The sequence below is a fragment of the Rhea pennata genome, chromosome 5 (assembly GCF_028389875.1).
Source record: "Rhea pennata isolate bPtePen1 chromosome 5, bPtePen1.pri, whole genome shotgun sequence".
In the NCBI taxonomy this organism is placed as follows: domain Eukaryota; kingdom Metazoa; phylum Chordata; class Aves; order Rheiformes; family Rheidae; genus Rhea; species Rhea pennata.
The window spans coordinates 11,175,599-11,201,690 of record NC_084667.1 but is presented as its reverse complement, the minus strand read 5'-3'; the positions used below and the strand labels follow the sequence as shown (position 1 = coordinate 11,201,690).

General features: G+C 44.9%; 1 protein-coding gene across 3 annotated transcripts; it reads left to right on the top strand.

Moving 5' to 3' along the window:
- Positions 1–1,215: 1,215 nt before the first annotated feature.
- Positions 1,216–25,107, top strand: BMF (Bcl2 modifying factor). Of its 3 annotated transcripts, none has more exons than XM_062577643.1 (4): positions 1,216–1,275; positions 3,998–4,318; positions 5,323–5,486; positions 18,891–25,107. In XM_062577643.1, exons 2-4 carry the CDS (start codon positions 4,003–4,005, stop codon positions 18,990–18,992), a joined length of 582 nt encoding a protein of 193 aa, XP_062433627.1. In that variant the 5' UTR covers positions 1,216–1,275; positions 3,998–4,002; the 3' UTR covers positions 18,993–25,107. The 3 variants fall into 3 exon arrangements, with proteins under 3 accessions (XP_062433627.1, XP_062433626.1, XP_062433628.1); XM_062577642.1 differs by lacking the exon at positions 1,216–1,275 and adding an exon at positions 2,884–3,036; XM_062577644.1 differs by lacking the exons at positions 1,216–1,275; positions 18,891–25,107 and adding exons at positions 2,884–3,036; positions 12,301–12,401.
- The last annotated feature ends 985 nt before the right edge of the window (positions 25,108–26,092 follow it).

The window sequence follows — 26,092 nt, the reverse complement described above, 5'->3', positions numbered from 1 at the left end:
ATTTTGTTTCCTTTTTCAATCTTCTCACTGACTGAGCTTCGTGGAAGGCACTAAGAGTTTATCCTTATATATTCTGTTTCACTGTTCACATTACTCATATCCAAGCATGGGTATGAAATGCTGTAAAGTATTCCTTGACCCTAGTACAGCAATGCTGAGGCTTTAAAAATCAAGGGAGTCTATTAAGTCATTTAAAGCTAGCAAATAGCAGGGTTTTTTTTGGAAACAACTAGCAGTTTCTGCAGTCAGACTCCTACCAGTTTTAACCTAGCCAACAACTTCCTAGCCCGTCTGTCCCAACGGCTCTGCTCTCAGACCCAGGAACATTACTAGGGAAGTAGGATCAGGCTACGAGTGGCCTCACAGGGCCCTAAAACAAACACCGTTTGCGAAGTGAGTCTCGCTGAACGTTAACAGATGCAAACATTCCTTCTCATTCCCACATGAAACAGGGCAGAGCAATTCACTTTTCCACAAAGATTAGCGATGGAAAGCTGGTGTGTACGTGAGGAGCGCTGCCCTTCCTCCCCAGCCCCGTCCCCGGCCTGCGCGCTCCCCTCTCGCCGGGCAACGGCGCGGCGGGCCGGGCCGGGCCGAGGCCTCTCCTCGCCCCCCAGGGAGCCGCGTCCCCTCGGCGTGCCCGGGCAGCTCCGGCGCCGCGCGCAGCCCTCTCGCGCTGCCCTCAGGCCGCGGGGGTTCACTCCGTCTTCCCGCTTTCCCTTCCCAAGGTGGGTAAGGCAGGTAAGCACTGACCGCCCGCCGCCGCCTACCCCTCGCCCTGCGTTCACTGAAGCTCGCACCGCCAACAGACGGCGCGGCGCGAGGCGCCTCAGCGATTCGCGCTTCCCCTGAAGTCACCGAGTCCGCGGCCGCCCCGGCCCCGCCGCCCGCGGCCCCGGCGGCTCCCCCGCCTCAACGCCCGGCCGCCGCGCAGCCGGGAGCCGCGCCGGGGCCGGGGCCGGGCCGTGCCCGGGCAGAGCCCCCGTCCCGCCCCGCCCCGCGGCCGTTGCTCCCCGCGCCCTGACCCCGCCGCGCGCGCCGGGCCGGAGCAGGGGGGGAGCGCCTCGGCGCCGCGCCATTGGCCATTGGCCGGCGGGCGGGCGGGGGGCGGGGCCGCGGCGCGTGACGCGCGGGGGCGGGGCTCCCGTCAGCTGTTCGGGGGCCGCCGGGCCGCGGCGGCAGTTTGGCGGCGAGGAGGCGCCGCGGCGGCTCCCGCTCCCGGGACGCCCCGGCCCCGCGCGACGCCCGGCCCGGCCCGGCCCGGCCCGCTTCCCGGTGAGTGCCGGGCGGCGCCCCCGACCCTGCACCGGGGCCCCCCCTCGGCGGGGCCCGGACGCGCGTGTGCGTGGGCCGCGCGGCCCCGGGGCTCTGTCCGCGCGGCGGGGGCCGTGCGCGGCCGGCCGCTCCGTGCGCTGCAGCCCGCGGCTTGGAGCGCCGCGGGGAGGCGGCTCCCCCGCGGGGCGCGCGGCGGGGGCGGCTCGGGCCGCGGCACCTGTCCCTGCGCGGGCAGCGCCGGGGCGAGCTCGGCGCGGCGCAGGCGGGGCGCCCCGGGGCGGGTGCTCCCGCGTTAGTGCGGGGCGGCACCGACGTGGCGGCGGCAGCTTCGGTGCACGCTGCGCGCCTGGGAGCCGCTCTCCGCTGCGGCGGCTCACGTGCGCCGTGCCGGACACGCGTGGTGGCTCGGAAGCGCGCCGCGAGCGAGGGCGCTTCCCGTGCCGAGCCGCCCCGTCGGGCTGAGCTTTCTGCCCTGCCCCTCCCCCCGGACGGAAAAGCGGCGTTTAAACCCTTCAGGTGGGAGCGACTCTGCGGTGCCGGAGCCGGCGGCGGAGAGGCAGCGGAGGAGTTAAAAGGGCTGCTGGGTCCCGGGGTGAGACCGGCCAGCTTTGTTTTGGGAAGCTGGCACGCACGTGTGCGCTGAGCCCTCCCTCTGGTTTTCCTGCCCCCTCCGTTTGTCAGAGTAGGCATGTGATCGCCGCGTATAAGAATTTCATTGACGCCGCGCCGGCTTCCTCAGCCGGGAGGGTTTCTTGCTTTCTCGCGGCAGCGCTGCGGGTGGAAGCGCGCCGAGGACGCGCCGGCCCCCGCGCGTGGGCTTCGGCGCCCCGCGGACCTGTGGAGCACAGCTCGTTCCCGGTACCTCCCGCAGGAAAAGCGCCATCTCGCACTTTCCGTGGCTCTTTGAATGAGTTACGTTTTAAGATCATGGAAAGAAATTAATGAAATTTTAGGGTAAGTTATGCTTTAGACTACTTTCTGCACACTCTTGAGCGTTCTCTAAGAGCTCTGGAATAAAGTGACTATTGCGAGAGGCAGAGTTAGACTACTTGCTTTCTAGACCATCTTTTAAGCATTTGGTCTGCCTCTTAGCTCTGTGTCTCTGTTGTGCTCTATTGCAATGAACGCATGCATCCCAGTGGGGCTCTGACAGCTGAGATCTGGCAAATCTTGCTGCAAAGACAAATACATTATCATGCTGCCTTTCTATCAGGTGAGAGCGATCCGACAGAAAAGATGGCAGAAGAGTTATGCCTGTGTCTCTAAGCTCTGTGTGCTACTTTAAGCCACTGAAGAAAAGGCTATGCCAAGATAACACTACTGTCATCCAGCAGATCAGGAGCAGCTGTGGTGCTTGTATCTGTCCTGTTCTGCAGACTCTTCTTTGGGGCTTGTGCCTGGGCTGGAGTGAACTGCTGAGTGGCAATAAATTGAATAGCTGAAGTAGTGCCTTGCATAATAGTTCTTGCACTGTTCAGTCCCTGTGTCTCCTTTAATGTGCTGGTGGGGTGAGTACTATTCACTTGGGGGGAGATGTGAGCACCAAGGGGAGCACTGAACACAACCTTATAAAGTCGTTATTAATGTCTCCTTCAGGCCTGAAATTCCTCTTGCTAGTCTTCTGTTCTGTTAAATGCTTCGCAAACCAGAATAAAGGAAGAGACATGAAGAGTTGAATTTCACTGCCTTGTTTGGAACTGGGTGGAAATCCTGGAGATGGATCTCTTAGGAGACTGTCTTCCAATTGGGTTAGATGCACAGGTAACAAGTAAAGGGAGTCATGGCTTCTTTGTTAAATCTGTTTCTAATTACTGTTCATTTGCAAAGAGCCCTGAAATTGTGATTTAGGTTTTAATACGGTTTTGTTGGTGATGGGTTTTTTTTTCCTTCTCTCCACCATCTTCTTTATCCAACTTTGTGCTGCAGCAGAGCTCGGGAGGGTTCACTGTGACAACTATGGAAGTTCTGCTTTAAGCACTGACACCAAAAAACTTTTTTTTTTCTTTTTTAGTAATAGGGATGCACCAATAATGCAGACTTACTTTGAGGTAAAGGGGGTAATGAATCAATTGAGTTGACAAGTTTAGGACATTTTATTAGTTGAGGTGAGAGCAGAAATAAGAACTTGAAGGGAAAACTGGTCCTTATACAGGGAAAAAGTTATGGAGAGCTTGACAAAAATAGCTTTGCCAGCTCTTGTGAGTTTTGCAACCATTAGGGTTTCTTGAAAGGCTGGCATTGTGGCCTTGTGATTACAAAGCTTTACTTCATCAATAAGTAATAGATGGGGAAAAAATGAATGGGGTTCCACAGAGTTCAAACACAGCAGACTAAAGCAAAACAAATGCCAAAGAAGCTGACTGACACATGGCACTTTGAGGGATTGGGGTTGGTGGTGTTTAAGACAATGTGTGTTCGGTTTTTGCATGCTGTGGTAGGTGGTTGCTCCCTCATTGTGACTAGATGTGGAATGGGAGTCATGGGTGGAGCCTTAGACACTTGGTAACTTCCATGTTGTCTGGCCCAGGGCTCCAGGACTTCCTCAAAGCCCTGATCTTCATCGCTGAGTCACCCATCTCTTCTGCCCATGCAGATGGACAGCACTGGGAGGGAAGCAGACACGGAAGAAAGAGCTGTGTTTTCCTGTTGGAGCAGAAGGCATTCTTTCCTGGGTTGCATTCTTGTTGTCTTAGTTGTTTCCTCAAATATCCTTTTATTGCAGGAGCAATGGATCGCCCCAGCTACCTGGAAGAGGACTATTCTAGCCTGGATGGGCTGGACGATGACGTGTTTCACTCTGATGACTTTGGACTTGCAGGTCAGCCTGGTGAGATGACTGCAACTGGCATTTTCACACAGAACCAGTCCTACAGCTGCCTTCTGGGGAGGTTTCAACTATTCCCCCTCACACACTGCTGTGGTCCCGGTAGCAGGCATCCTGAGCAGCAGGACAAGGCAACTCAAACACTCAGCCCGTCCTCTTCCAGTCAGGATGTTATGTTGCCTTGTGGAGTCACTGAAGAGCCCCGGAGACTCTTCTATGGTAAGAGCACTCCAGTGCCACCAGCTTTGCAGATAGGAAACTGTCCATTTAGCACTTCCCTAGTCAAGCAAGGATCCTTTCATTAATGTGTTTAATTAAAGGACTCCAGCTATTTTGTTATTGTCCTACTCCCTGAAGACAGCTTATATTTTTTTACCTTTACTTGCCCACTGAGAGAACCTGGCTTATTGCTTCTGCTGTGTTTGATATTCCCTTCTTTTTTTTTTTTTTTTTTTTTGGCTTTATTCTATCACATTTTATTTTTACTCATGGACATTCAGGTGCTCATTGTACCTTGTATCCTGCCATTTGCATATGTTTTCTTAACCTCTTGTACTGTCTCATCTGCATAAAAAGACTCCTAGAAATTCTCAGCAGAGAGAGGAAAATGCAAAAGTTTACACTTAATGGGACAGCTCTTAGGCTCTTTCTTGGAGTAAAGGTTGTTGGATAAGTAACACTTATGAATAGACTTATGAATAAGTCTGTTCTTGCGCTGGATGTCTGTCCAATGTTTTAGTAGTAACTGATGGGACCCCACTCAGTTTTGTGTATCCGGTTCAACTTTAATTCAAATCTGTCACGCTGAATGCCATAGAAGTGAGAAAAGCCTGACAGAAAGGACAGAGCAACCTTTAATGGGAGGCTGCTTGAGGCAGAGATGTTGTAAAATGGTAAAATTGCTGTTAAAAAGATCTCAGCACATGGTTGAACTATGAATAAGCAAAAAGAACTGAGTGTAAGATCTTGCCAGCTGTTTGATTGTGGGAAGAAATGAAATGCTTTGCTTAATCAATATAAAACTACTTAAAAGCTGAGTGAATATTTTACTGCATGCTTACAGTACATAGTCATTGTTTGGGCTTCAAAAGCTGAATGAGTCAAAAATTTAGGGTTATGTGCAGCCCTTTCCCCCATGAAGTGTAAAAAAAAAAATCTCTTCTGAAAAGTTATTTTTTGTCCTGGAAGAATGACTCCTCTTACCTTTATTCTTTATTTTGTAGGGAATGCTGGTTACCGTTTACATGTTCCTCCAGTTGGCTTTGCATTGGATCCACGTCTCCAAGAGGAGCCTCAGGAGGATCAGCGGGAAGCACGTGCTGAGGTGCAGATTGCACGGAAGTTGCAGTGCATTGCAGACCAGTTCCACCGGCTCCACATACAAAGGGTAGGGTGTTTTTGGAGGGGAAGATGGGGAGTCAGTTATCCTGGCATGGTGCTCTAGAAGGCTGGCTCTAGGCATCAGTTAAGCGGGCTGTCGTCTAAGGCAGCAGATTGCTGGCAGCAATAAAATGTCTGGGGTCTCACTATGTATTTTGTTTATGCTAGATTTATGACTCTTGCTAATGATGGATAGAGGGAAGAGTATGTGTGGGGTTGCATTTACTGCTTGGCAAAGTATCCCATTTGACATCAGCGGTTGCTATTCCAGCTCTTGCAGTTGATCAGTGACAGGGTCACTGAAGCTTTCTCCAGGGCTCTCCTTCTGGCTTTCTGTTACATGTTCCATTCTTTACTCTCCTCACTCTCAGCATCTTCTCTTCTGTGGCACAAGTGGGCCTCTCTGGCTTATCTCAGCTCCTTATCTCAGCAATGGCAAGAAGCCCGGAGTCTGTTTTGATGCTCTATATTGTCTAGGGGTAGGAGTCTCAAATGTTGAGAAGTGTATTTAGATCATGTTGGACTTGCTAGTAACTCTTCTCTGAGACAGACCTAGCTAGTGTCTCTCAGACTTGTGACTAACTTCCTCACAACAAAAGACAGCTGTAAGATGCCATCAGGTTTGAAAACCACACACCAGAATCTTGTTTTTGTTTTCTTTAAAAAAGAAGAAACTGTTCTCTTCAAAGAAACAAAGCAAAAACAACACTCCTTAAAAGCCTGATTCTTCCTTCCTTGCCCTCCTTCTGCTGTTGAATAGTGAAGAAATGGAAATCCCATCTTAGGCAGTTTGGCAGAGATTGTTGAAGTGCAGCAAGGAGCCCTTTTTCCTACTTTATGCAAACCTCACAAGGAAAGTGTGTACCCACTTGCATGTGAAGAAGCTGACACTCTTGCTGACTTCAGAGAGTGACAGAAAGCTCTCACTCTAAGTGAATTGCTCTGGACTTTGTTACTCTATTAACTATGGGCTCTGTTGCAGCTCTTCTCAAAGGTAAGTGAGGAACTCTGTCCTGGTCAGAGAGTATGGCTTGTGGCTGGGCAGGGTTTTAGTGCTCTCTTGTGACATGAAAGATACGAGGAAATTCTGTGATTCTGGAAATGCTGGGCATTCTCAAGCAGCAGAAGGATTAAAGGAGCTTTAACAGGAAATTTATCTGCAGAAATGTAGGTTGTTTTGGGCTATGAATGCCATCCTACAAATCTGAGAAACTACAATCTACCATGATCTTTTTAATGTATGTTGTATTTGGTTGAATGGGCTTTCCCCCACTGCTACCTTTTCACCAGCAACAGCTGAAGGCTCCGCTCTGTGTAGCCAGATTCTCACAGCAAAGGGAAGGTTAACCATCCCTGTGAGGAGCCCTGAAGTGAAGCTGTGGAACTGGTTGTAACTTGACCCCTTTCATCTGGGGAGCGTACCTGTCTGATATCTGGGAAATGCATCCAAGAATGCCCCCCAAAAAGGCCCACTAAAATTGCCCTTGGTCTGGCTCTTTGCTGCCACTCAGCCTCAGCTGAGCTGTGTGTGTTGCAGGGGCTCTGAGCAGCACGCACAGGACTGTAGCCAGGACTGCCGGGCCAGGCGAATTGCGTGTCAGCCAAGCATGTGGGAGAGTTAGTAAACAAAAGCAAACGCCTGCACTACCCAGTCCTGCAGCCAGCAGAGGAGGAGCTCTGCTGTCTTTGTTTGAACTGGAAGAGCAACAAGTTGTAAAGGAGGGGGAGCCATTCAGCCATTTAAATTTAAAAACAAAAGAAAAAAATCAAATTTAACCCAAAGATGGAATAGTTCAGCCAGTGGTTCTCCACAGCCTGACCCTGGGATAGGCCTTGGCATTTGGATCTGTTAAAGGATTCTTTCTTGTTTGTCAGGGAAACTGAATACTGAGCCACATATTAGTGTCCAAGGCACTGTTCCACATGAAGCGTTTTGTTGTCATGCCCAGTCCCTTCTCTCTCAACCCTACATGAAGGATTTCCTTTGGCTTCTGGCACAGATCTCATGTGCAGAAGCCCCCCCTGTCCTGCATTCAGTGACTCTTCTCAGCTTCTTGCTGAAGAAGCAGTCTGCCTCTAGAGGCACATGAACTGGCTTACAATGCGTTGTGGTTTGGAAGGGGTAATCCCTGAGACATGGAAAACTGGGCTGTCATTTGTCTTGCTGTGAAACTAATCTCAGAAGTTAGTGCCCCATTCCTTGTCTCAAACATTTGGTCAAAACCAACCATTTCCAGAGTGGTGTCTGGAATCAGTTTTTAAATACCACCAAAGCTGGTCACACCAGTGTGGTCGTGTGAAGTCCTGAGAAGAGAGCAAGGCTAGTTCTCACTGGGCTATGCCTCCTTTTGGAGCCTACAAAATATTTTATCTTTGAACCTGTAAATAGAAAAAGTCTGTGCTCCTTCAGTAGTAGTTAGGAAGGTCTTTCAATTTTGGGTTAGTGCATTCAGCTAGCTCAAGAGTTGCCTCACATGGCTCTTGTTCTATGAAGCTCTCCAGCAGTTCAGGTATGGTGCCTGCCCTGCAGCAGCAGCAGGGCTATGTTGACACAAAGCTGCTGGTTACTGTACATCCCTGGCTTCAAGAGGAACTGAGCAGGCAGTGGCTACTCAGGCTGACGTCACCAAGTTGTCATTGGACCCAGCTGCACACCCAGTCTAACCCCATCCCACATAGGGAACCCTAGAGAGTCACTGTTATCTCTTCCCTGGGCTCCCTGAGCTATGTGGTATTTATTTTGTGGTTCTTGGCCATGCAAAAGATTTTTTGGGTATGTATCTTGTAAGAACGAGAAAGTTGGCTGCACCTATGCTCACTTTTGGCATGTACACCATTTTCAGGGTTTCATTTCCTATTAATTTATTAAACAGAATACAGTAACTTAAAACCTGGCATTTTTATTCTTAGAACAGTGCTAGAACAATAATGCAACATTCCCTAGCATTCTGTGGCTTTAATCTTTAAGGTACCTTACTTAACTTACTATCTTTAATAGATAACTTACTATCAGAAAGACTTGAGCAAAGCTCTGCATTGTGAAGTAGCAGAGTCTGCTACATGTTAGTCCAATTTGTAAGGGGCTCCACAGAATGACATGTGGGACCAATCTATGTTAGCTCCAGCTCTTTAGTACCTCTTACCTGACTGTGTAGCTTCTGGCAATATGCCCTCCACACCACCTTCTTTACCTACCTGTAGAAAACAAAGGTACAGCCAAACCAGGCTTCCTGAGGAAGAACCTTATACCAATCGCATCTTGCTTGAGTTGGAGCAAGTATGCCCTGTTAGAGGGAAGGTTGGGCTTGCCATGGCATCTATGTGCCCTCTGTATGAAGTGCTTGCTGTATTGTAGCCTATAACTGAGCTTAAAGATGCCCTCTGTGGTTACAGAGGCTGGAGCTGAGCTTACGGTATTTGGTCAGTCAGCTGCAATGTGCTGTCTGTGCCCTACTTCTCAAGGCCATGAGAACAAGTGCTTGAGCTCCTCCTTAGGTCCTGAGTGCGTATGAGTTCTTTCGCCTTGAGAAGGGACTTTAACTTGTGCTGAATGTGTTTTGTGATCGGACGAACTGCTAGATGGGACATGAATAGAAAACAAGAGACAGCAGCTGTAGTGCAAAGCTCCTGTAGGAGCACACAGTTTATATGTAAAGTGAGGTAAATCAGACTGTATGTTAGTATCACACCCGTTAGTTCAGTTTGCTCCATTAAGACACTGGAACACTACAGCTCTTTTCCAAATAAAACAACTTTTTTTAAGCATGCTGCAGATTTGAGGGGACCAGTTTTATCAAATATCTTCTTCACAACGATAAGATCACTTTGCAGGGGATAAAATTGTCTCTTTAAGAGCTAAGGAGTGGTAGCCTTGAACAGTTCTGGGCTGCAGTCCAAGCGGAGCCACTGACTTGCTGCATGACCTCAGACAAGTCTCTTGACCTCCTTGTGCTTCAGTCAACCCATCTGGAAAGCTTAGTTTAAAAAAAGCTGAGGCTCAATAAGAACCAGATGCTGAATCAGAACTGAGCTTTCTTGAGTAAATAAGTGCATTACAAACAACAACAAAGCCCCTTTCCAGCGCATCAGGAATCCTGCAGTTGATTTAGATATGCTGACCATGCTCAAAAAGAAACCATGAGTCTAGCTATAGAAAAGTGTTTGTTTCTGGAAATTCCCTGCTCTGTTCAACAAATAACCCCCTTGCTGTCATTGTGTGATGGTCCAAGCAGTGTGCAGAGTCTGAATGCCTATATTCACATCAGTTGTGGACAAACTATTAGAAATGTACCCATTTGCTTTCAGTTAATAACACTGAAAATGTCCAGAAGGAAAAATTGTTTTCCTCTGAAAGTGAAACTGGTTACATTTTGCATATTTTTCCCCCTCTGTCTCTCATGAGAATTATTGAGGCCTCCTCCGAGACACTTCCGCTTATGCAGCAGTGCCAGTGTGTAAGTTGTCAAAGAGTTCTCAGTCTGGGGCAATGGGTGCACAGCACTACATGTGAATCGCTTATCCCAGACTCCATCAGGCTTTCTGCATTGTAGGCACTTAGGACATCCAGGGAATCTTTCTCATGAAGCTTTTTAACTGGAATTGTTTGCTGGAAACTGTCCTTCATGCTGACTTTATATTTTAGAAAAATATTCAGAAAAGCTTCCTAATAAGGTAATGCAGAGATTCCCAAATTGTCCTGCAGCTGAACCTATGACAGCAGCAATTCCTAACTTTATATGTACCTGCAGTCTCTTTGAGACTTAAGTGCTTTCATCCATTTATTTCCTGAGTCAGTAAGCGCATTACAGCAAAATCTCTGCTGTTAGATTGTTTGTTGGTCCCAGCTGCTGCTGTGCAAAGCAGTGGATCTCCTGTTTGGCTGCACTGTCTGTGGGGTGCCAGTTGGTGTACAACTTGAATTTCTGGCTGATGATGCAGGAACATGGCAAGGAAGAAAGTGCCAGGTTGAGAGTTCTATGAGTAGGTCAGAAGATGGATTTAGAAGCCCTATTGGGAGGGCAAAAGATAAGGTGGATATGAGGTTGGGGAGATGTAGATGTGGAGAAAAGTGCTTGCAGGACTATGGGGTTGTGATCTCAGGCTCAGGGAATGGTGTGTTCATAGGAAATTGAGGACATCACACAGTGGAATCAGGATCTTGATATGAGGAAGTAGAGGCAGATTTCTTACTAGCTGTGGAGCTGAGTACCTGACAACCAGATTAATAGAAACTTGCTGAGCCAAATTCAAGTCTGATCTGAAACAATATTCTTTGAAATGCTGCGAGAAGAAGTGGAGAACAAGAATATAATTATGCCACTGTATATTTCCCATATCTTGACTATTACGTGCACTTCTCGTTCCCTTTCTCCAAAAATGATACAGCAGAACTGGAAAAGGTTCAGAGAAAACTTCCATATAAGAAACGAATGAATGAGATGGGATTCTTAAGCCTGAAAAAGATGTAAAGCAAGGAGGATATGATAGAAATATTAAACAGATCAAACGTGGCATGAAGGAGGTGGATAGGCTCACTTCTCCTGGTGTACAACAACTAGGCAAAAATCAAGTTAAGCTAGTAGGAGCCAGTTAAATGTAAATGAGGTAATTTTTGTGTAATAGGTAGATCTGTGGAACCCCTTTCCAAGGGATATTGTGTGTGCCAGCACTTTAGCTGGCTTCAAGGGGAATCTGGACAAATTTCTGGCCATGGAAGGATCACTCAATAGGTAGAAACCTCAACTGGCTCAGGAAGTCCTAAGCTTAAATGCTGAAAGAGTATTAGGGGGAGCTCTTGCATATACTTGCTCTGTCTTTGCTTTTCTTCAAGCAGCAACATAAGGCCACTCACCCTTGGAGGCAGGGCTAAATGACGCAGTACAACCATTACGTATTTGTTTACTAAAAACCACAAAACTTTCCTGTCAGCCTAATCTATTCTTCTTCTCCCCACCTTCAGCAGACAAAAGATTTTAATGCCATTGTCCCCTCTCTAAAATAGGGGGCAATGTGTGTGTGTTTAAAAAAAAAAAAAAAAAAAAAAAAAAAAAAAAAGGCTTCCTGCTCTGGTCTGGTAGAAGAAGTGGTCAGAGGATAAAGGAGCCTGGTGATGGGAGAGACATAAGAGTTACTGTAACTGACTGCTGTGAATCCTTCACTTGGCAGGAAATGATGGACTGAAATGTTTTGGGGAAGGGGGCTACAACCTTAAAATATCAAGAGCAAAAAATTATGAAATAATTCTTTGGGACAGTACAAGTGATACAGTGAATTGATTTACAGTATTTCTAACATTACCTGCAATATCATTCAGTGATATAGATAACTTAGTGCTGCTTATTTTCCTCTAAAATCCCTATGTTTCAGTCTATTGCAAATCCTTGACTCCCAGAGCACCATGCTAGCTAGGACAGTGGCAGTGTGCTTTTTACTTGTAGCTCCGTGTCACAGTTGGTTTTCTATTTAAGAAATAATTGCAGTAATATCCTTTTAAAAAAAAAAAAAAAAAAAGAAAAGGCAGTGGAGACTAGGAAATGTCTGAGACCATGCAGTGATCACTGATTGGAACCCAGTCATTCTGCCTGCAGTCCTCTGCTTAGATTGGTTGATCTCGTTAAGATACGGCCATCTCTCGGGTTTGATGAGATGTTTGGAATGATTATTTATGGAGAGGCATGTGTGTGTTTGTATTTTACTCAAATTTTATGGTGGAAAGGCAGGAAAGTGAGTGTCCAACTGCAGAGCCCTCTTTTGTCTGAAGCCATTGAAGAGGAATGTCCTGCTAGCCTTTTATAATGTCTCTTCTTTTTTTTTTTTGGTAGCTACCCTTGCCAGTGGCAAAGGAAACTTTGAGGACCACACCATAGCAGAAAGAATAACAATCTAAAAATAAAAGCGGTGAGGCAACTTCTGCTAACCCTGATTAGGTCGTCTGATGTAACGTGTCACAAGATGTGGGTGATGGGGAACTCGCACCTTCAGCGACCCGCTGAAAAGCCCTTACGGTGGAGGGGAGAGAGCCGCCGAAGGGCACGCTGTCTTCACCGAGCGGGGAGGATTCAGAGCGCTGTGCGTGAGAAGGGATCTGCTGGGCAGTGTTTGCGCTGCGGCTGCTGTGTTTATATCGCTCTCTAAATTTAGCCTCTGAGTCATCAGAACTGCTGATGAGAAGCTGCCTTGCCCGCGGGCTCCAGCACTGCACCTGCCTGCAGCTGCCCTTGGAGCCCGCCAGTGCTGCGCCCGGACCGTGGCCTTGTGCCTCCTTGGCCTCCCCTGCCCACCTCCACCCTGGGATTTTCCCTGCAAAACTCCTGGGAGTTCTAGGTTAACCAGAAACCTGAGGTACACCTCAGTCGCTCGGGTTCATGGAGCACCTCCGTGCTCGTGCTCCTTGCTGGAATCAGTCGGAAATACAGCTCAGTTTGTCCCAGACGTGCATGCAGATTAGGTTATAAATAAGGCTGTAAAACAGCAGTATTAGTTCTTACTCACAGTCGGTTTAAGTGCTGAGTAAATAAATCTGCCTCCGCTTCCTGCCGGGGACAGTGAGCGCGGGCAGGGGTGCGTGCCTGCGGGGCGGGGGACCTTCTCCCTTCCCACCCCGGCTTGGCTGGGGAAGGGGGCAGACCGAAGGTGTCCATCCTTTCGGGTGAGCTCTTCCCCCTCGCCTCCCCCAAACGATGGGGGAGAGGATCTTGCCCGGGGGAAGAAAGCAAAAGCACCTGTGGTTGTATGGAAATACAAGGCTCGTATTTACCCTCCTCTTCCCCCCCCCCCCCCCCCCCGGCCCCCAGTGGAAAATAACTCCCCGTGCCCTCCGGAGCGTGGGCGAGGGGAAGCCCTGTGGGCCTGGGAAAGCGCTGGCCGGGAGCTGCCCTTCCCAGGCCGCAGTCAGCTGGCTGTTGCCATGGCGTCTGTCTGCTCCCGCTTCCTGCAGGCCCAGGCCGAGGAGGAAGGCGGCAGCGCGGGCTGCCAGTTTGTTTGTGAGCTGCAAGGAAGCTGAGAAAGGGCTCACCTGCTCGGCTGCGGCCGCGGCCGCGCCGGGGCCCTGAACGGGGCTGCTGGCGGCTCGGCCAGCTCCCCTCTGCGGGGACGGTCAGTGCTGCTGCCTTGGCCCCGGGGAGCCTCGTAAATTGGTTTCACGTGTTTCCCGTTTCCTGCACCCTGAATCTCTCCTTTCTGGATTTCTCTGCGCCCATTTTTGTATAATCCCCCCGCGCACACACCCCCACCCCCACGCGCCGGCTATCTCGTTTCGTAAAGCCTAACTGAGGCTTTAGGGAAGGAAACGCTACTTGTGACAGCTTCTCCTGCTACCGCAAATTTGGTTCTGCATAACAGAGCCGTGTGGTTTGCGAGTCACAGGGATCAAGGTTCTTGAGCAGGATCCTTGTCCTCCTTTCTGCGTGAGAAATCTTGCTGCTTAACTCCCTTTTCAGTTGCTCTCTGCTACTATCTCCTTGTTTTCCTACTTATTTTACATTTGCGTTATTCTTTGGTCATTAGGCACTGCAGCTGGAAAGACTTGTATTTGCCTGCATTTCTTTCTCCAGCTGGGGACACCTTGTGTGACCTCAGCTGCCCTGAGGGCTGTGACTTTCCACTCTTTCTGAACTGAAGCATATTTTATGGTAGCACAATATGCCTCCAGCCACCTGGCAGCCAAAACAGCTTTCAACAGTGAGTCAGCAACTGCTCCTGGTGTGCAAGTATTTTTTTTTGTTTGCAGTAAATAAGTAAGAGCCCAACAACTTATTGCTAATGCTTATATCAGTAGTTAAAGAAAGAATGAGATTTTATGTGCACACATGCCAGTGTTCTTTTGCTATAATATTGCCGTTTACAGCCATATTTTGATCCTTCAAGATATGACAAGATCAGAACCTTTAACATCTGGAAACCGTGAAGCAAAGTCAAAAGCTGCCCATGAAATAAAGAGGGTTGACAGGTGCATGTTTCTGTGTTTGCAATAGGAATGTTCCACACCCACATACAGTATGTCTATATGATGAGCACGCTCTTTATTTTTAAGGAGGGGTATTTATGGCACCTCTCTATCAGATACAGAGTTAATTCTGCTCATCTACTAGTCATTTTTGCTCAAAGATTCAAGGAGCTGTGTCAAAGGGATAAATATTTTCTTCAAGTGTGTATTGCCTTTACTAGTATTTCCTTGAAAATACCACATTCAAGAGCTTGTTAGGAGTAACAATGCTTTTGACATTTGGAGTGCTGTTTGATGTATGACAGATGGGCATCTGTATACTTAGTGTGAAACATTTACTGGGAAAATTAACTACTAAGAGGGAATAAACTTCAGGTCAGCTTTGTGCCTCCTCCATTTGCTTCCAGCAGGTTTCTTGCTATTTTTTATGCATTCATTTATCTGTATTATGGCTTTCATCACTGCAGTTCATGGAATAGGCTTTGTTAATGTATTGTTGTTGCATAGGACACTTTTTCTGTAAAACTTTTTTTTTTTTTTTTTTTTTTTTTTTTTTTTTGTGACTCACTGAAGCATTTGTCCTCGCATCTTAGACAGACAGTCGCTTAAGGATATCCCCTTTAAAAAGCAGCAGCTGCAATAGGAAATGGTTTATGTGTTTCCAGCTTTGTGCTGACTTACTGTATTCACAACTCCAGTCTGCTTTAGTCACGGTTAGGGTAGAGGGCCAAAGAGGCTCCTTTCCTTCTAGGAAAAGGAGGTTCAGAATATTCACTCTGCTATCTCAGGGAGGTTGAAAATGTTCATCTCTGACACTTCTCTGCAACAGTGAGTCTGAGGGTTGAATTGTTTTGGTGAGGGATAAGTCAGCATAGTAAAGCTTAGGAAAAATATAAACGTGTGCCACAATAGTCATGCTGGTTGAGTCATTGAACACTGCAAGAATTGACTTGGAACTCATCACATCTGAAAAATGAGATACAGAATTCATGGAGTCGTTCTCCTGGGTTTTCCATACTTCCTGGCAGCTGAATTAATTAATTATTTAAATATTGAGATATTTGTGTATTTTGGTCTTAGCAGGGGCATATCTAGGGAAAAGCTGCTGAAACTTGCAAAAAGGACTGTTTCAGGCTTGGATAGTTCTTTCTGTAAATTGTTTATCTCTATTGCAAAGATTATCTGCAATTTCCATTCTGTAGCTCTTGTCCCACACTGAATTAGTGCCACAGAAAGCAAATCAGCCCTGAAGTAAAGCCATGATTCTGCGAACCCTGCTAGCTAGGCTTTCCATTGAAGGAAGCAGTCTTGTGCTTGTTTGCTGCCTGCCTGCCTTTCTGTTCTGCTGCCAGAAGCATTATTTTGATTGCAAGATGACATGAATCAGATGGATCAGGATGACATGATCAATAGTAAAGATAACGTTTTTGCCATATTAGTTATGGCTTGGACCATTTTTTTGTTCTAGATCACTTTCTAATGCTAGGGTGAGGAGAAGACGGTGAGAATAGGCTCTTCGGTATGCAAGCCAGTGAATGTTTGCGGAACTACAGCTGGAGGAAGGAAATGTTGAACGAACATGGACCCAGGAAAATAGAAGCTCTATGGTCTAGAAATAAAACTTAAATCTGCCTTTGGCTTGCTGGTTACCTGTAGGCACAATAGAGTTTGAACTAAAATGAAAATATCTTTGGAGTTTGTTTTCTTAGTACTTGTGATGCTGTATCCCAGTGATTCACTTGCAGGTTTGTGACTCCCCCAAAAGAAGGTATCTAAATCTCTCATTTACAAAACAAAAACAAACCCCAAAACCTCTTCTCCCCCAAAACACAGGAAGAGGAGGAGCTTTATCCTTCTACCTTGTTCTCTCAACATGACTTTGTTTACTTATCACAGTGAAACACTTGTAATTCTTTATTTCTGAGTTCTTCTTGAAAACTTGAGGAGAGGGAAGGACAGAGATATCATTTAGAAATCTGTTGTAATGTGTGAGAAGCTCAAAGCAGTCTCCTATGTGAAGTGGAATATTAGTGCAGGAATTCTTTTTGAAATATGCATTTGTTCTTTTGTCAGAAGTCAGATTAACACATCCCCTCTTTTCTGCCCTCAAATTAATACTTTTTATAAATTTCCCTGAGAACTTCTGTTGAAGAGGGGCCACCAGTTAAATTGCAATATATTTCAATTTTACCTCTTAGATTAAAAAAAAATGTTGAAACACCCTTTTACATTTCCTTTTACACTTACATACTAATTCCCTTTAAGACACTTAGTTACCATTTTGGATGTCAATGGAAGGAAATAATCTGTGAAAGCAACATCTGTAGTGTGCATGTCCACTGTGCACTCCTTGCATAGTTTGCTATTTGTGGAAACTGCCTAGAAGTAGGTATTGTGCTCACATGCTACCCTGAAGGTTTCTATTTAAAGAGCATTCAGCTTGAGCTGTAATAGCTTGATAAAAACACAGTATCTAGATTTCATTGAGCCATTGTGGTTGCACATGCATGTTCAAGCAGGTTTGGAAATGTGGCTCTGAGGAGAAGAGAGAAGAATCTCTGGAGTTTGACAAAGAAGGACAAGACTGGTTAAGAGGTGAACAGGAAAACAAAAAAATCTTGCTTTTTGAGATCAATTTAGGTTTTTATAACCCAGGCCAAGGGAATAGTTGTAAAAGATTGCTTTAACATACGGACTTAGCAATGCTCTGTGTATGTGTATTTGTATGTATTTGTACCTATTTATATGCATGCATACATGTGTATATATGTATATATAAACCTAGCAATGTATAGACAATCAGTGCAGACTGAACCCAGGAACTGGATATTCTGAAATAAAAGATAGGAGGCTCTAGAGTTCCTGTCTGTGGGTTATGCTCAGTGATGTTGAGATGTGTGGTTAGATGTGTGAAATATTCTAAATCCAGAAGACAACTTTTAAGTCTTGAGAGGAAAAAGAATGAACATTGCTAAGATGTGAGTTAACACAGGCTTTCTGAACCCTATTTTGTGTGTACTTTTGATTCAAACGGCTCAGATCTACTTGTGCTGAAATGCGAACATCATGCAATGGATATTTGGGAAAGCTTTGGAGAGCTGTCCATTGAGGCATCTCCAGTATACTAGCTACAGTTGCAAATCTCTCTTTCATGATTATATGAAGAATGCCTTGCAATCACGCAGTTCTGCCCTGTTGGGCTAATCTAAGTTGAAACATCTTGTTCATATAACGTGCTTCAGTGCTCTGTTACAAACTCCTGTGCACTGAGACAAAGTTGTTGGAAGCCAGTCTTCTGTTTCCTTGTCTGCTGGGGATTTGGAGGGGAGGGAGGAATTGGGGCTGTTTTGTTTTGTTTTCCAGAAGTGATCAGTCCTGCTTAGCAAATATGGAATTCTGGATGAGAAAACAAAGACAGGCTTCTAATTGAGGGCTGGTTATTGAGGTGAAATAGTATCCCAGCTGGGGCAGTGTAAAGAGAAACCCACCTGTTTGCATGAGATGCCATTAAAGTGCGGGAAGGTAGGGGGATAATAGGAGCCACTTTTACAGAGGTGATTACATATAACAAAAGAAGGAACAGTGTCCTTGCCCAAAGGCTGCATAATATAGTCTGGTGTCCCCCTGAAACTCAACTCCCATGTTTCTTCTTTGACAATGGGACCTGAAATAACCTCTTGGTTTTGGTTTTTTGTGTGTTTTCAAGTATGTTCTTGCTTAAGGTTTAATTGGCTCCAGTCAATAGGAAAGGGCTCCAAGGCTGATTATTTATGGCTTACTGTCAAAAGTGGCTATAAAAAGGGCAGTATTATCTTGGAGATGCTGGGAAGGAAAATGTGGTGGGGGGAGGGTGGGGGAGTGTGTGTGTGCACGAATGTGTTTTCTTGTACTAGATGAAATCAGACTTTTGCTGTCTCAGCAGTGTGGTTTAAATTGAAGATTAACCCTTTGACCTTCATGGTGTCAAATCACTTACAGATGGATCACCAGTTATATTTCTTTTTCTTTCTTTTTCTTTTTTTTCTTTTCTTTTTTTTTCTTTCTTTTCTTTTTTTTTTTTTTTTTTTTTTTTTTACTTTTGGGGTGAAGGGGGGCTTTTTTTTAAAAAAAAGGTTGTTTGTTCATGCAGCTGGGGCTTTTGAAAGGCTCAGAAGCCAATCTGATTAAAAACAGCACTTGGCTAAACTCTGCAAAATCCTACAAGCAAAAAAAAAAAGTTTAATCCTCTTGTGCACAATGCATAAAGGGTCTGCTCTTTTCTTTTTGTAATGTTAGAGCTACAATTATTTCTGGAGAACTTATCATTTCCCTCTCTCCCCTCATCCCTCTGTGCACCCCTCTGATATGCTGATGGGATTAAAGTGTCTGCTCTTGAAAAGTGTAACTGAATTGTTTTTGGAAAAGAGAAGTGGTATGTTGCAATTTTAGAAATATAAATAACTTTGTTTCAACTATTCTCCTCTACAGCATCAGCAGAACAGAAATCAAGTGTGGTGGCAGCTTTTTCTCTTTCTGCACAACTTGGCCTTAAATGTGGAGGCGAACAGGAACCACACTGGGCAGAGGTGAGCTTCGCCACCTGTTTTAGGCCACATCCAGTCTGCAGGGAGCACTGAACAAACACTGGTCCGGGGGAGAGACATGCACACTGCTGGCCGGATGCGAGGACTCTGTGAAATTCTTATACTCACCTTCAAATTTGGGGTTTTTATGGACTCTTCTTTGCTGCTTGCTGCCTCACGAGGCAGGAAGCTCTTGTCCAACACTGTTGAAGGAAAGTTAGAATGTGGGTGTGTTTGGTAACGCTTGCTGCTGGTTCCCCGTGCTGGTAACCTCTGTGCAAGAGAGGCAGGTATTAGACTAACAGCTTCCTCTGCTGTTAGTGTAGGAGTTTGTCATTTGGCTGCTAGTTGGAAAGGATGTCTGTGATTGATGACTCTAAACGTACTTTGGGTATCTTCCAGAGTAGAGATGCTTGGTTCCTCCATGAAGACAGTTCTTTTTAGCAACAATAACATTCAAGTAGCTTATATCCAGCAGGTTGCTTGCTTGTTTTCTGCATGGATTACTGCTTATTTTCTTGGATCTTTTGTGAGAAAACATCACAAAGATAATTGATCTCTTAAATCTTTCCATTGAGCACTAGCTGTGGATCTCTCACGAGATTGTTCTTTCTCATTGCCCCAAATGGACAAAATTGTTTCTATAAGAACATTCTTCAGCACCCTGCTTGGAGTTACTGGTGGCTATTCAGTGTCTGCAATTGCTTCCAGTTCAGTTGATCGCTGTGCCTGTAAGCCAGCATGGAGCTGAAAACCATGAAATAAGACTCAAGCATCAATGTCCTACAATGCTAATGTATATTTTTTATTAGTTTTATGATGGGTGTTTGTTTTGTTTTGTTTTCTATTACTATAATGTGATTGGTCAGGAAGGCTTAGGTCCCAGGCATCTGATATTTGTTTCAGAATTTGACAGGGAAATTAATTAGCAACTAGTTTGACATGTACACTGTACCAGCAATCTGTCCATTACTCTACTAAGTAGTATTTGGAGGCTGCTGTAAACGTATATTGACCAGCAGCAGTAATACTACTTCAAGTGAGATCATCTAAGGGTTTCTGGTTTTTATCTGCTCAGATGTTTGTCTGTATGACTGACACTATTAGAGCACAGCACGGGAGAATTACCTGCCAAATGAAATACTTCTGTGTAGCCTTAAATATTGTTAATTGACAAACCCAGTGACAACTTGGATAAAATATTACTAGTAAAGCAACACATCTTTTATATTCTTCAGAGAGTTTCTGTATTTCCACTGCAACTTGTTGTAAATCTCAGATTATAAAACTAGCTTAAAGTTCTGTCCAGAGAACTACTGTTCAGTACTGCTACAAATGTCAACTTCAGGTATTGAAGAATTCTTCTGCTCTTAGTCTACTCTGGAAAAATAAGCATTATTGTATGGGAAGAGTAGTTTACTTGCACATGTGCTTTCTCTTCCACCCCTCCTGCATGTCCTCTAATTCTTTTTCATTTTTTTGTATAATCTCATGATTGCACTGTAGTGTCTGGTAACAATTTGCTGAACACAGTTATATTTGAACTTTCTCCCTTTGTCCCAGCCTCATTTTCTTAACTTGCATCCTGCTTTACTGTGGCAAAAAGAGCTTTAGCTCCCTGAGACAGGTCCCAAAGCTTTTTTCATTTGCATATGTTCAACCACTGTCTTTCAGCATAATGAGAGTTTGTTTTACCCCTCTATGTTGTTTTTCTAGCTAGGGTGATAGTTTGTCCAGGATTATTGAGAATTCATATAAATTAATCTGAAGTTATATGTTAGGGGTCAGGTTTTAGGGGGGGGCGCTTTTTAGAGGGAGAGGGACGAACAATTTTTGGTTTTGTATTGTTTCTTTAAGCATGTGCACTACAGAGTTACCCAGAGGGACACAAGTGGTACCTGTTGTTGACTTTGTTGCTGCACTATGGGAAGCCACTCTCTGCACATGTTTACAGAGATCAGGCTTTCCATACCTTGCTTTGCACAGTCTACTTGGAGTAAATGCTGTTCACTGGAGAACAGAGATTTAAAGAAGGGAGAAGCCTGAGTGGTAGTGCAAGGAGAGACTGAACTGGGGACCCCCTGGAAGCTGGATGTTTAAAAGATAACTCTCTAAATGGAGGACATTTGGCTAACGTGAAAGCTGTTAATGAGGCAGGAGTGGACCTGCTGAGGTTCGGGTAGGAGTGCAGCAATGCTGTCTGCCAGTATAGCATCCTCTGGGACATGATGCTTGCATTTTCCTTTTGGTTGGCAGGGACCTTTCATGAGATGCAGTCACAGACCAGCAGATCAAAGCTATATCGTAGTAGCGCAGCAAAGTAAGAGAGATTCAGCAAGTGCATCTGACACTTGAAAACTATTGTGAGCTTTCCCCTTCCCCTTCCACTTGACTTGATTGCCAAACAGGCTAGCTAAATCCAAGTGCAAATAAGGCTTGGCATGTTCTGTAGGTGGGTAAGCTGGGAAGATATGTCTGGTTTTGGCACTGGCTGGTGTTGTGACCCTACCAGTTTATCTAGGACAAGTCTTTTCTCAACTTGGAAAAACAAATACCTGAAATTGTTCTGCAGTCATGTTGGCTACCTGACCAGAATCATTTGTTTCAGTGAGAGAGACATCTTTTCAAGTCCGTATTTCCCAGTGGAACAACAGGCTTATCAAAATTGTTCATTCCAGGGTCTCAAGTTAAAATCTCCACGAACAACAATACTTCATTGGAGACATAAAGCTAATTCTAGACAAAGACTGACTTCCTGCAATATGTGTGGTGGTTACTGTTGCCAGAGATTTACAACCACTGATAATATATTTTAATTTTATTCCATATCTGCCTATCTTGGAGAAAGGAAATATACTCTGTCAGCCCAAAAGTCTTATCCTGCTTCATGTAGATTTTGAAGAGCAGACTGGTTATTCACTTAAGGAAAAAGGAGTTACTTCATACACACAATTCACCTACTTGAGGAAATGTTGAGTACTTGTGAAGATTTTTCCTTCTCACCTGGCCAGACATTTCTGTCTTCTCTAGAGAATGGAGAATATCTAGAGTAGATTTCACATGTTTATCAACAAATACATAGATGCACATCACCCATGTATTTGTCACCCATCCCATGTTGGTAGGGCCCCTCAGCGTGCACTGAGGAAATCTTCCTCTCAGAATACCTGTTACGATGTGGCTACAGATATAAGTAGATTGTTTGGGGAAGCAGTTCTGATGAACGTGGTTTGAATCCTGTAAGGGAAGGAGAATGCTCAAATTTTTCATTATTAGTTTGTCTTCATGAAAAGAATGGGATACTGTTCCTCTCTGTGGTGTAGAACTAACTACAATTTAGTGAGAACAGTAGGATCTTTCTCCTAAAACAAATTCCTGTTTTTAATGAGCCATTCTTAAGAACAGCTTGAGTTGCTGCTGATGGCACCGGCAGTGCTGAAATATCTTGCTTTCCTTTCCCAGATCTCCAAAACAGCTTCAGACCTCAGCTCTCCTTGAGAGAGTTCTCAGTGAAAGTTCATTTCTATATCATTTCCCACCCTGTCAAGTATCTTGTAACCCAGCCCATCCCTGGATCCAGTAAGCCTGGTGCTAGTAGGGAATAGTTAGTTTTACTTTTGTTTCCTGCAATTCTTGAAAGCTGAGCCAGTAATCACAAAGTGACTGCCCAGGAATAGCTGCAAATTGCCGAAAGTAGGATACAACAAAGGCAGAGAAGAAAATGGATTTGCATAGATAGGGTTGCCATCTGGGATACAGGGATCTGCATAGGGACTGTAGACTTCTCCCAAGGTCTCTGGTAGCACTGAAGTCCTGCATAACTGATCACACATCTCAGTTTCCAGGATTTTATTGGTTTATAAGGGTTTTGCATATTCCACTGCAAACCACTTTCCTGTAGTACCAAGTCTGCCTTTCTTTTACAAGTTGAAATAGCCGCTTAGTATTAAATGTTTGTTGGCTAAACTCTTATTAGAAGAGTCTTACTAGAAAGAAACTTCCCTATCAGCCTTTGCTTTGGAGCTATGTGTCAACAGGAGGATAGAGGAGAGGAACCCAGCCCTTCTTGATGTAGGAAGGATGATTGCAAAGACTACTTTCTACTGGCTGGCAGCTTTATCTGTTCAAGCCTGGATTGGTTATGAGATGTGCACATGAGAGTACTTCAGCCCTCAAGTTGCTCCACAGTAGTCACCAGAACTTGGCACTATTCTGGGAAACTGCAGATTCTTCCCCTTGGTAGACTAGGAAGAAGCTTTTTAAACTTTTTTTGAAAAAGAAAAGAAAATTGCTTGAGGCAGTTAAGTTGCAGTGTGAGTCTGTCGACCCTGTAAAATTAATTCCATCCTCCCTCTACTGGTCCTAATCCCTATCTCTCTTGAAGCTATAGGAATGGCGAGACTGGGATGTGTCGGATGGTATACTTTTGAGGGCATCTTTAAAGAGAAAAATATGGAGTGCTCTTAGCAGGTATGCTAGGAGCTGAGCAAGAATGCAGAAATGCGGAGGTCTTGCCTTGTCTTACTAGCTATATTTACTGGGAGATTATAAATAAAGGGACCGTGTAACGCCCATTCACATTCATGGGAGCTCTGCTTATGGACCAAGTACTATAGAGTATTAGCATAGTTTGACAAAAAGGGTTTTCAATAACATTGCTCAAATGAGTCTCTTTCAAACTGGCAATTGTGGTCATTGTTTTCAGAAATGCCTACGTGTTGCCTTTAATTTTTTTTAGAAAGAAGAAATACCTCAAGGAATTGATAAAAGATCATAGGACAATCTTTTACAGTTCCTAAAGACTTCAGTGGTCTCTGTTTCTTTGGTTTGCATGTGTTCACACAGGTGGTACACAACTTAGTTCTCCTCCACAAGAAAAGCAGAAAAGACCAAACACATCAAATGCACTGGAATGTAATTGTGTGTGCGTGCGTGCATGCATGCGTGTTTGTGTGTGTATGTGGGTGTGTGTTTTTAAACTGAATGCAGTCTGACATCCCCCACCCCTTCTCTCTTCCATGTGCCTCCCCCCCCTCCCAGCCACAGAAAGGAGGGTCTCTTCCTGTGAATCCCATGCTGGAAGTTGGTTTCTGGGAAGTGAAACCTACTGTCTGTGGACTGTTTTTTAAAGCCATGTTTCAGTTCTGTCTTCAGACTCTTTGCTGCCTTTGGGGAATGGAGGGGTGGGAAGGGTAGATTCTTAGAATGTTTTTAAAATCCATTATGAAAATGTTGCATGTATAGAGTTATTCTTAAATCTAAAGGAGTGTCCCAGGAGCTCCTGGACACAGCTCCAGGAGAGCATCGTCATAGATTCCTCAGCTCCAGTTTTGATTGCTTTTATGAGAGGAAAATTTGATGACAAAAAGGGGGAAGAGACTGGTGTCATGTAAAGAAGACAGTCACTGTCTTAAATAAATGTCAGAAGTTAAACTTCTAGTAGGAAACTGTTGAAACAGCCCAAGGGATTTGTGTGCCTGTTTCCACTAGGTACATTTGAAAATCCTGCCACCGAATTGGATATTGAGCATCTAGATTGTTTCTTTAGTAAAATTAATCATGTACCTTGCTGTCTTCTCTCTTCAGTGGTATCAAGGATGTAGCACTGTTTCTAGGTAAAATTTACTGATGGGAATACTGTGAAATGTGGATTCACATTTTCTGCCTCACCGTCCTATGTGAATTTTGTACTTTTATGAGATAGATTTGTTTGTTTTTTGTTTTCTAACTTTGGAGTTCTTCATTTGGAAAAGCAAAGGGGTAAGGAGAGGTAGAATTTGCAGTGTACTTAATGAACTTTCCATACCCTCAATAAAGAGTTTTCCCACAGTAAATATATTATACCATCCTGCTGCAGAAGTAAACCCGATGCTCTCCTGTGAGACCTCTGTCTGGATTAGTCCTGAAGTGCACACATCCTCTTTGCCATGGACTGAGACCCAGTGAGAATGTAGCATTTTGTTTATCCCGGTTGTGTGCCTCCAGGACTCCTGCCTGTACCAATGGTGACTGGGCAGTGCTCCTTTTTTGTATCTGTACAGTATATTTGCTTTGTGCTTTCTTTCTTTGGTGCTTTTTAATACTTTAATACTTGGATTTTTTTTCTAATAACTGGTACAATTTTTAATAAAATTGTTAAATTCTTTGTCTGTGTTCTTCATTTTATTTTCTAAGGGATAGAGAGCATTGCCACAACTGGCCAGTTCTGGAGTTCATCCAGATCAGTGATACAACTGTGGTGGTTCAACTTTGAGAGTATGTGGTAGATCCTTGTATGTGTACACTAATACCAAGCCCAGCAACAAAGACAAGATTTTCCTTCCAGATTGGACTGGAAGGGCATATGAAATACTCTTTCAAGGAGAATATCCCCCACCTTGGATAAAGCACTGCTGCTGGCTGGAACTGTACAGTTAACTTTCTACTTCAAATCAGGAAAATCTTTATCTGCATGCATCCTCCAAATTTGTAGAGTGTAACTTTTGAGTGATGCCAGCTTATGCCTAGACAAGTACAGTCAAAAGTGCTCAGGCCTTCATGATAAAGACAGTCATTGTTTGGAAATCTTACTAATAAGATAGCAAGAAGTTTTGCTGGTCTTCTGACTTAAAGGCAGTGGACAAAGGTGGCTGTGTGAAGGCTCAAAGGGCTGTATAAAGTGGTAATGACTCCCTCAAGGGCAAAACTGAGGATGTCTTGGCCATTCTAAGTGATAGCAAGATGCATGGTTTTTGGCCTCTACTTCAGTTTTACTGAGTTAATGCAGAGGAAGAGAAAATATATCTCCATTAAGTAATGGTAATTATCCCAGGTAGGGCAGGAATGGAGATGTAATTATCAGAAAATACTTACACTATAGTTGGTCAAATTCCCCCATCAAATACTGCTCATGTGATGTTGTTGGTACAATTTTCATCTGGAGTCTTTAGGAAACTGAGTTAACAATCCTACTCGATGTTAAGTTGCCTCTGTTGGTGTGTGCATGTTACAAAAGGGTCTTTCATTCCAAAAACACATGATGTGTGTGGTATGAAAAGCCACATGTGCATCTAAGACCACAGGGGAAAAAGACAGTTTTTCTTTTCATTGTATTAGATGTACTGAAAA